The sequence below is a fragment of the Alligator sinensis genome, unplaced genomic scaffold (genome assembly GCF_000455745.1).
Source record: "Alligator sinensis unplaced genomic scaffold, ASM45574v1 scaffold2265_1, whole genome shotgun sequence".
NCBI lineage: Eukaryota > Metazoa > Chordata > Crocodylia > Alligatoridae > Alligator > Alligator sinensis.
In genome coordinates this window covers 25,820-37,011 of record NW_005843851.1, presented here as the reverse complement: position 1 = coordinate 37,011, position 11,192 = coordinate 25,820, and the positions used below count along the sequence as shown (strand labels likewise).

The window sequence follows — 11,192 nt, the reverse complement described above, 5'->3', positions numbered from 1 at the left end:
TGATATTATTGTGTTTTGGCATTATGTGGGTTATTTGGGGTTTTTTTTACATTTGTAATTTACAGAAGCTCTGTTATGACAGACAGATGCTCTGCAAAACAAAGAGAAATCCAACGAATGTTGGTATGTATTGGGACCATACAAATGCGAGCATTAGTTTATCTATCATTCTGGCATAGCTCTTTCCACACAAATGGTATTGCCTGGTAATGAGACAGATTCTGCAAACCTTGCCTAGAACCCAGGTGTCCTATGCCCTGGTCAAGTGGCCAAGCCCCTAGGCTATTAGCCTAAGCAGATGGGAGGGTTCTTCTTTCTCTCAGTTCTAAAAGCCATATGTAGAGGGCAATCCTAATTCCCCACAGAAAGAAACAGAATCCTAAACTGTCTAGAAGTATTACACACACCACAATTTAGGTGGAGGAAGGGTAAATAGGATCTGGCCCAACCTGAACAAGTGTGGCAATATGTAGTTTGCAGCTATGTTTGGCTTAATGATCCTCAGTGGAAGTCTGTTTCCACTGAACGATGACATTATTAGTGGCACTTTCCTGCATAGGGATCTTGGAGTGTGTCAGGAAGGAACATATCCCCTGAGCTTTAAAGTACTTCAGTATTTTCAGCCTTTCCTCAGATGTTGTTCAGGCTGAAGTTCTGTGAAAGCCTGACTGAATAAAAGTGTCGTGATATCACAGAATCACCAACTCAATAGAGAAGTAGGAATGGAAGTGACCTCCAGAGGTCATTTAGTCCATAGATTTCATAGACATTCGGGGTGGAAGGGACATTGTGAGATCATCAGGTCCCGCCCCCTGCCCAAGGGGCAGAAAGTCAGATGGGGTCAGATCATCCCAGCAAGATAAGCATCCAAGCACTTCTTACAAGAATCCAGAGTAGTTGCTTCCACCATGTACCTGCTGGGTGGGCATTAGGGATGGAAGGGACCTTGGAAGATCATCGAATACAGCCCCCTGCCCCAGGAGCAGCAGGTCACCTGAGGTCAAACGATCCCAGCAAGATAAATGTCCAAATCTCTGTTAAAGGAGTCCAGAGTAGGTGCTCGCACCACTTCTGGGGGGAATCTGTTCCAGACTTTGGAGACTCGGACAGTAAAGAAGTCATTCCTTATGTCCAATCTAAAATGGGCTTCCAGCAACTTGTGAACATTAGACGCTGTCTTCCCTTGGGGCGCCCTGATGAACAGCCATTCTCCCAGTTCTTGATGCGCACCCCTTATAGACTTATAGGCTGCACCAACTCCCCTCTGAGCCTTCAATTCTCCAAGATGAAGAGTCCCATGACTCTCAGCCTCCAGAACACCTGTTCTTTTGACCTCTAATTATGTGTGTGGCTCTCCTCTGAACTCTCTCAGGCTTTTCAACATCCTTTTTAAAGTGTGGAGCCCAGAATTGGATGCAGTGCTCCAACTATGGCCTCACCAAGGCCGAGTAAAGAAGGAGGATGACTTCTTGAATCTTTCTTGAGATGTATCGGTAGAAGCAAGAGAGAGTTTTATTTGTCAAGTCAGAGTTTTATTTCCTTTGCCAGCTCTGGCATCCAATTGGCGGCTCATGTTCATCTTGTGGTCAATCATGACCCCCAAGTCTCCTTTGGTCATTGGTGGTTTTATTGAGTGTAGCACTGCCAAGCCTATTAATATGATGCAGGTTTTTTCTCCCAAGGTGGAGCACCTTGCATTACACAGAACTGAATGGAGTCATGCTGGGGAGGTGCACCCCAAAAAATTTTCTCCCTCTGGCTTGTTCTGCCCTGCCCCCTTCACTCCCCACAGCCTTACCTGCTGGGCAGGAAGGAGGGAGGTGCTGGTAGTGCATGGTAGATCTTGGGTAGCTTTTAAATGCCAAAGGTAATCTTCTACTTAAAAAGGTTGGAGACCACTGCTGTACTGTGACTGCACTTCTCCATAATTTGGTATCATCTGCAAATTTAGCCAGTCTGCTTATGACACCTGAGTCCACATCATTTATGAATACATTAAAGAGTACTGGTCTGAGAACTGAGCCCTTGGACATGCCACTGGTCACCATGCACCATGTTGACTTGGTTCCATCAACTATCACTCTCTGGGTCTGACCATGGAGCCAGTTCCCCAGCCATTGGACCATATGGTTGTCAAAGTGCAATTTCCCCCATTTCACCATGAGGACATCATGGGAGAACAACTCAAAGGCTTTTTTGAATTCTAAACATATAACATCAACCTCTTCTCTTCTGTCCAGGTGATGCATCACCTGGTCAGAGAAGGAAATGAAGTTGGTCAGGCAAGACTTACTTACAACAAAGGCATGTTGGCTATCTCTCAGAATGCTGCCTTCCATTAGCCTGTTATTGATGGTTTCTTTGATGATTTTTTCCAAGATCTTTCCAGGAATTGGTTTAAACTGATTGGCCTGTAGCTCCCTGGATCTTCCTTCCTTCCTTTCTTGAAGATAGGCATCACATTGTCCCTCTTCCAATCTTCAGAAACCTCTCCTGAACACCACGAGTTCTCAAATAGACTCGCCATTGCTCATGCTATGACGTCAGCCAGCTCTCTTAGCACTCTTGGGTATATTCCATCTGGACCACCTGACTTGCGGATGTCCAGCCTCGCAAACTGCTACCTTACAAGATCTTTGCCAATGATAGGCATATGATTGCCCTTACCCTGGTAGTCCTGTGTCGTGTCAGGCAGGGTGATCCCCTTGGGCTGGTAGAAAACTGACACCAGGTAATTGTTGAGAAGATTTGCTTTCTCCTGGATGCCTTCAGACTTGCCATGTATTTGAAGAAGGACTTCTTTATTTTCCTTGATTCCCACAGTCAGTTAGAGTTTGGTTTCAGCCTTGGCTTTTCTGGTCCGCTCTCTACAGGTGCAGGCCACTGCTAGTGGTAGTTCCCATCCTCCATCCCTTATAAGCTTCTCTTTTCAGATTCAAGAGGTGCATGAGTTCTCCATGGAGTCAAGGCAGTCTCCCAGCACTTTTGCTACCTTTTATTGGGCTACAGTGGACTGCCCTTCTCTTTGTAGGATCGTGTCCTTAAGGAGCAACCACTCATCATGGACTCCCCTCCCCATCAGATCATGGTCTTTCAGGCCTCAACAACCAACCTCTTGAGCTTGTGAAAGTCAGCTTTCCTAAAGTCAAGGATTTCTGCACTTCTGGCAGATTTGCCAGCTTTGTGATGGACAGAGAAAGCGATTAACTCATGATCACTGTCACCAAGCTTCACTTCAATCCTCAGGTGGTTGACTAGATCATCCCCTTTGGCCAGTACTAGATCCAGCAGTGCCTTATCTCTTGGCCCATAGACTTCTTGAGTCAAATGGAGCTCATCAATGCAAGTGAGGAAGCTTTGCGACTGATCAGATATGGTCGAACACACTTCCCATGAGATGTCAGGGTGGTTGAAGTTGCCCATGACCATCCACCGAGAGCGTGCAGCCCCTTCTACTTCTCTAGCAAAGTCATGGTCAAGCTCTTCCTCCTAGGTAGGAGGTCTGTAATGGACTCCTACAGTTATATCTCCTTCACCACATTCTCTCCATATTCTAACCCAGAAGAGTTCAAGTCACCCTCCTTGGGTGCCAATCTCTCCTTGGAGGGAACTGTACTGCTCCTTCACATAGAGAGCTAGATCCCCAACCTTCTTTGAAACATGATCCCTCCTTTACAAGATATAGACATCAATACCTGTGGTCCTGTCATACAGCAGGTCGCCGTTATCCCTAGGAGAGCATATTCATTTTTGCTTAGCAGATGGGCTAGTTCCTCCTGTTTGTTCCCCATGCTCCTGGCATTTGTATATAGGCAGCTAAGCCTGACATCAGAATCCTTGGCCTTCCCTGTCCCTCTGATTGAGGGAGATGCTTTTTTAATTCCAACAATGTCCCCACTACCAGGCAATTTAAAAAACAGGAAAATAAAATACCGTTGCATTCTGGTGTTCCTGGTGGTGACCAGTTTCCTTCCTTACATACTATTCTTGCAGGTCCGGTTAGGGTCTGACCTTGCCGGCACCGATAATGAATGATCTCTCCAGGAAAATACCGTTCCCTCTTTATTTCTGCAATCCAGCCATTAGCAATATCAGGTGGAGAGCCACATGTCACATCTGAAAAGAGATTCAGGGACCCTTACAAACACTGAAACACATACAAAAAGAACCTCAATTTAAATGGTCAATTTATGGGATGAAAGGTGTGAAAATCCTCTTCAGGCTTTCATTTATTTAACCAATCCTACCTATCAGAAGGTTTTTCATTGCAGAGGGGCAACACAACTACCGACTGTGAAATTCCTTGAGTTAGGATGCAATGCAAAGGCAAAATAATGATGGCTACAACTATATATTAGTAGGAGTTTAGGAGAATAAATGATAATTCCCAAAGCAACGCTTACACTGTTACAGAAAGTGCGTGTTACATAGTCTTAGGGAGCTTAGGTTTTCATAGATGTAACAGGTAACATAGCTTAAAACATGTAATATCAAGGCTTCTCTTTTGTAGTATAAAGGTGACTTAGGCCTGTCAACTGAAAGCGGATTCTTCATGAAAACTTAAGCTGACTGAAATAAGAATAAAACGTGAGCATGACAACTCTCCAGAACTAGGGAAAGTTAGACTCGGACAAATCAAGGTAACATTCTCCTATTTTCCAGGTTCTATGCTCACTTTTAGTATACTTGCAGCTTTTCTCCAGTTAAACCAAGTAGTCGTTCTCCCCACAGTAGCTTGTACCATCTCACATGTAGCTACTCTATATGCTTTCTGACCTCTGCTGTTCTGGATTTCTGACAACCATATGTCACCTCCCACCTTAAAGTCTGGTGTACAACCAGATACTGCCCTTTTCTATGTTTGTCCTAGATTGTCCAGGGAAAACACTTGGTTCTATGAGACGCAAGCTGTAGCAGGACACTAAGGTGCCTGCTACTGAGAGAGCTCGGAAGGCTCCTCAGGTGCTGGTTGCCAGGGCAATGGGAGGCAGCAAACGACCCACACCTGCCAGCAATCAGCTGGCTATAAAGGGCAAGGCCTGGCTCTTATGAGAGGGGGGAGTTGAGGTCAGTGGCAGTTTTTCCCTATTGGCATCGAAGACAGAAGAAGCTCCCTGCCAGCAGCCAGAAAGAGAGAAGTTCCTGGAGCAATGATGTGAGGAGAAGCCTGACTGCAGGTACCGCTAGCAGGGTTAAGGGTAGCAGCTCCAAGATGTCCGAGCAATGTCGTTACAGCCAAGTGGCTTAGGTTTAAGTTTTAGCCAAGAGGCTTGAGATTATGTTGCAGTTTGTTTAACACTGGTGGTTTGGGTGAGGCTATAAGGGGATGGAGGAGGCCTCATGGGGGACTCATGGTAGACTGAGGACCCCAGCCCAAGTGAGGCCACGGAGTTTGGGGGGTACAGACCCCAGCTCCAAAGCAGAGCCTGGCGAGGGGGCATCCCTGCAGAGGGAAGAGCCTGGCGAGGGGGTGCAGAGAGCCCCAGGAGAGGGGCAGAATTATGGAGAAGCCCCAGTGAGGGTGCGGAGAGCCCCAGTGAGAGGGGCAGCAGTAGGGAGAAGGCCCTAGTGAGAAGGGTGGCATACAGAGAAGGCCCTCAAGGCTTAGATACGCAGAACACCTGGAGCAGGAGAACTGTGGCCAAGTGGAGGAGAGGTAGCCTCCCTAAAAAATCACATATCATCAATGTCATGGCGGGCAAGAATAGGAGGGTGCAAGTCCAAAGCTTGGCACAGTAGAGGAGGCGGCAAGGGCTAGCGTGGCGACCCTGCTGTCCCTCCTGTTACACAAGCCTATCCTTCATTTTTCTACAATTGCCTAACCTGATAACAGTAAGGCCGACTCTCAGCCACTGAACACGTGCACAGATCCTAGATGTCTTTATGGCCTTCTGTTGCCTGGAAAACATGACATGTAATGAAAGACTGAAAGAATTAGGATGATTTAGTATCGGGAAGAAAACACAGAGAAGGTTTGATAACACACTTCAAATATCAGATGGATAAATATAAAAAGGATAGAGACAGACTTTGTGACTGTAGGGGCCTAACAGCAACGGCTTCAAGAGTCAGCAGAGAAAATTTAGGTTTTAGATTATGAAGGCATTTCTCTCAACAAGGGTGATTAAACATTGAAACAAGCTACCTAGAGAAGCTATGGACTCCCCAACCCAGGATATTTTCAAGAGCTGGGTTGGACAGACACATGTCTGAGATGGTTTATTCAGGAATTATCCTGCCTTGATCAGTGGTCTGGACTAGATGACTGTAGCAGGTGCCTGGTCCCAGTGGGGGCTGTGATGCCTGCTGGTGGCCATGCTTACTCTGGGCACATGGGCTCCCTCCACATCTTTCCCCCACATGCCATGCCTTGATGTAGATATTTAATTGGGAAAGAGAGGCTGCCCAGGATCCCCACTGTAAGCCCTTGTCTACAGAGTCTGTGGTCTCACATAACTGTCACCTTTAAGGCTCGATTTGTGGCCTCTGGCCTGCCCTGTAGCCATGCCCGTGCCTCACAAAAGTTACCATTCCATCACACGCTTGTTGGGACGTCGGCCTTCTCACCCTCTGCCCCTTTTCACTTGCTAGGCCATCTAGCTCAGGTCCACTGTGCCCGACTCGCCTTCTGGAAACCAGTCTCTGCCTCGCCCTCTTGGACTTTTATCTCTACCACTCCTGGGCTGTGGGCCCCGGCCCTAGACTCTCCCCTCTTTGGACTGTGGGGTCTCTAGTTCTATCTCTGACCTTGCTCAAGCTGCAGGTCTCCACCTCTTGCTTTACCTCACCCTGGCACTGGGCACCCAGCCCTGAGACTTGCCCTCTCAGGATACACAGCAGCTTCCACCCTGTTCCAGGGACCCCTCTGGCAATCTAGGACCTCCTTTCATCCCTAAGAGTCCAGACCCTAAACCTCCAGGATAAACTATAACAAAACCTAAGCCCACTCACTATAGTGTAAAATAACCCTACCAGGGGTTCAAACCCAGGTCCCTGGCTGCTCTACCAAGCTTCCCCCTACCCTGTGCTGTATCCCATACAGGTCAGCAATCATCCAGGCGTCAGCCAGAGGCTTCCCTATGATCCTGCCCCAGAGCTCTTTCTTCAGCACCATCTAGGCCAGACTGACTTTCCAGGCTCAGCCACAGTTTTTATATGCTCCCTAAACCATGCTCCCTTCTGGTCAGGTGATGCAGCAGCCACACACGGTGGCATTCATTCTGAGCCTAGTGATCAGCCTTGCTGTTGCATAGTTGCTGGTTTCTGGCTACCACTTTGTTATCTGTTGGTTTGATCTCTTACCTGCTAGCCCCCGACTGGCTGCAGATGTGCTCTTTGCCTTGAAGGGTAGCTTACTGTTTAGGCAGCAGCAATTTATAGCTGCATTCCCTCTAACAGATGACCCCTGATTAGCTGCTTGGCTCTAGGTGTTGCAGTTTCTTCCTTTAAAGAATTAGGACCTCTAAGCTCCCTGTTGCAATGACCAGTGACTTCTCTTCCAGCCCTACAGCCTTTGGTCCAGATCCTTTGGTCTGAAAAATCTTCTTGGGATCTGAGCAAGGAAAACAGCAGAACCATGGATGTGTTACATTGCAAATAGCCCAGGCAGCAGTGAGAGGCCTGTAGCAAGGTGAAGGCCCTAAAGCTTGCTTGGTAAATAGGAAAAGGAACATTAACTGCTGCTCAGGAGTTGTCCATGCTGCAGCTTCTTCATATGATCAGTTCTGTCCTGTTAGGGGATGCCAGGATATAGGGGTAAACCTGGCCAAAAACATAGTCAGCTATATAAAGCTTTGCAGGGTCAAAAGACATTTTGATGAACCAGGGCCTGCTCACCATCTAAGAACCCTCATTTTCCCATGCATCCCAAGGGGAAGACTCAAGGTCCTCTTCATCACTACCTCCAAGTAGCTTACAGCCCTCAATGTCATTCCAGTCAGCACTAGAACTGTAGCAGGTAACTCTAAGTCTATGCATTTTTTTCAGTTCACTGTTAAGCTCATGCCAGCTGTATCACTGGTGGATGGGAGTGAATCCTCCTTTTGCAGAATTTTTTTCCTTCCCTTACTCTCATAACAATGGAGATGCCCAAGATCCACATGGAGAGGCTGCCAGTCCCACCTCTCTTCATGTTCCAAATGCTCCCGTCCCTGGAAGGGCCACCCACTTCAGTATATTACAGGGTTGCTGGTAGGCTCAGCAGGTAGGTACAAATTGAAGCCAGGATTCTTGACAGCAGACTGCTCCTATGAACTGTGATCCTTTTCAATCTGGTCCAGCAACCATGGAGAAGTAGCCTCTCCTAGGCAGCTGATTACTCAGAATGAGGGAATATATGATGTCCTGGTCTTTAGGCCAAACTCAGTCCTGAATGTTATAGGCTCCTCCAAAAGCAAGACCACAGCAGGTGTTCCATACTCTGTGTTTGCCCACATTGTCTATGTCATTAGAATAGCCCCATTTTCACCTTATCTTTTCTCCTGACAACTCTTGTTTGAATTGTTTCTGAACATTTTTAGGTTGCCCGGACTATTTCTGAGCCTGCAGATAGGTGTTTGGCAATACTAATATTTACTCATTCATCGTGTTGCGGTACAACCATGTGTCCATTTACACAGCCACCAGTGTTTTCTTTCTTAAGTGGTTCTGTTACAACATGGATGTTTTTTTATTATCTCAGCTGCAGTTTGTCCATACAGTGTCTGCAGCATGTCTTCAGTCTTTCACATGCATATTATCTTCATTGCAACTATTCTCCTAATGTCCATGCTGCAATCCCAGCCCCAAATTCCCACAGCCTCTGCCCCTCCTACCACACGTTCCAGTCTCTGCCTCTTCCCTCCCCATCCTCCCCTAGCCTCTGCCTCTTCCCTACAAACCCCCTCGGTCTCTGCTCCTTTTCCACCCCCACCCCCAGAACACAGCATGTAGAAGCTCAGCCTTTGCTTGTCCATGCAGCAGTGCTGCAGCTCCTGGTGGCTGGGCAAATAAAGCAGCAGTGTTGGTGCTGCTGATTGGCAAGTGCCAATAAGAGATTCGAGCGATACTGTACCTGACAGTAAGGGAAAGGGAAGAGGTGGGCAGGGGGCAGAAGCTGCAGAGGAGAAGTGGGGGTGCGGGAAGGAGGCTGCTGTGAATCTGACTCTAGCCTTGACCTGGGCTCCGAGCTAGTCAGATCCGCAGTAGCTGCCTGTTCTTCTTTCTGTTCTGTATGCAAATATAAGCCAAGAGGCTTTTCTCCATATGCTGACTGGTGGGGTGCAGGGAAGACCTCGTATTCGAGTAAATATGCCATATAGTCACTGGATTATACTGCAAGAAAGGAATATGGTCCATAACATCTTTGGTCCACATTTCATAGTATCATAGAAAATGAGGGTTAGAATGGACCTTGGAAGGTCATCTAATCTATCCCCCTGCTCAAAGCAGGACCACCCCGAACTAGCTGAAGCTTTGTCTAGTTGGGTCTTAAAAAGCTCCAAGGATGGAGATTCCACAACCTCCCTGGGTAACCTGCTCCAGTGTTTTAATGCCCTGCTAGTGAGAGAGTTTTTCCTAATATCTAACCTAAACTTCCCTTGCTGCAACTTGAAGCCTTTGCTCCTTGTTCTGTCATCTGCCACCACTGAGAACTGTCCAGCTCCATCCAATTTGGACCCCCACTGAAACCTACTTCAGGTAGTTGAAAGCTTCTATTAATTCCCCTCACAATCTCATCTTCTCTAGACTAAATTAGTCCAGTTCCCTCAGTCTTTCCTCATAAGTCATGTGACCCAGCCCCCTCACCATTTTTGTTGCCCTCCACTGGACTCTCTCCAATTTGTATAAAGCCTTTCCGCAGTCAGGGGCCCAAAACTGAGCACATTACAGGCAGTCCATGACTTGCAACTTTTCGAGTTACAACACATGGTACTTATGACCTTTATAAACGTACACCCTGTTTCGATGTTCCGACGCACGTCTCAACTTTTTGATGCTCGACACAGCTGTGTCCACCTGGTAAGTCTGGTGTGGTAGAAGGGGAGGGAGGAGGGAAGGGGCGTGGGGAGGTGGGGCAGAACAATGCCCCTGCAGCGAGGGAGAGATTGGGGCTGGAGCTGGGACAGGGGTTGTGACAAGCACCCCAAGGCCAGGGCTGGGGTGGGGCGGTGCCCACCCCTGCTCCCATAGCTGGTCCAGGAGAGCATGGAGGGGCATGTGCTCCCAGATCTGCATGGGGTGGGTAGGGCTGGGGCTGCACCAGGCTGCACTCAGGGCTGGCAGCGGGAGCTATGGAGGGGCTAAAGTTAATTTTTGGGTGGCTGCAACCCACCCATACCCTCGGCTCTGCTACCCGCCCCGTCCCAATCTGGGGACACTTCCCCCCCACCTCCACATGCCTTGCCACTGCCTCTGCTCACCCAGTTGGGGCAGGGTGGGGCAGGGAGGCCAAGGATGAAGCCACAGCTCACCTAGGAGGCACGGGGAGCCCTGGGTGGCTTCCTCCACTGCACGCTTGGCTGGGGGAGCAGTGGGAGGGCACAGATCCCACTCCCTGCACTTTTTGCCGCCCACCCAGAATGCAGTGCAGCACAGCCCTGGCCCTACCTACCCCATGCAGATCTGGGGGCACATGCACCCACCCCCATGCCCTCCCAGACTGGCAGCAGGAGCAGCAGTGGGAGCTGCCACACAAGCCTCCAGATGAGCAGCTTCCTAACCAGTGGTGTGCAGAGGCTGGATTTGTCCCCTCCCCACACGTTCTGCCTCCCACCCTGGATGGGCATTGCTTGCCCCAGTCCCTGCCTCACTGCAGGGCCTTTGATCTGCTTCTCCAAGCCCCTTCCCTTCCCTCCTTCCCCCCACCACAACAGACTTACCAGCTGGACACAGTTGTGTCAAGCATCGTAAAGGAACCAATCCCCCATTTATAACATTGTTCCTATGGGAAAATTGGTTCTGAGTTACAATGTTTCAACTTGAGATGCGGTTTTCAGGAAAGAACAAATTGCATCCTAAATCTGAGGACTTCCTATACTCCAGATGAGGCCCCACCAGTGCTGCACAGAAGAGAATAATCATTTCCCTTGACCTGCTGGCAACACACCTACCAATTCAGCCCACTATTCCGTTAGCCTTCCTGGCATCAAGTCGCATTGCTGGCTCATATTCAGCTTATAGTCCACTGTAAGTCCCAGGTCCTTTTCGGAAGA

General features: G+C 48.5%; 1 protein-coding gene across 1 annotated transcript in view; it reads right to left on the bottom strand.

Annotated features, from left to right (window-relative positions):
• Positions 1-3,933: 3,933 nt before the first annotated feature.
• Positions 3,934-11,192, bottom strand: part of LOC102373963 (complement factor H-like) — a gene marked incomplete at both ends in the record, with an annotated part of 24,096 nt that continues 16,837 nt past the window's right edge. Inside the window, one exon of the mRNA XM_025195789.1 lies at positions 3,934-4,116. Coding sequence (XP_025051574.1) covers positions 3,934-4,116 — 183 coding nt within the window. The remainder of the gene's footprint in view (positions 4,117-11,192) is intronic.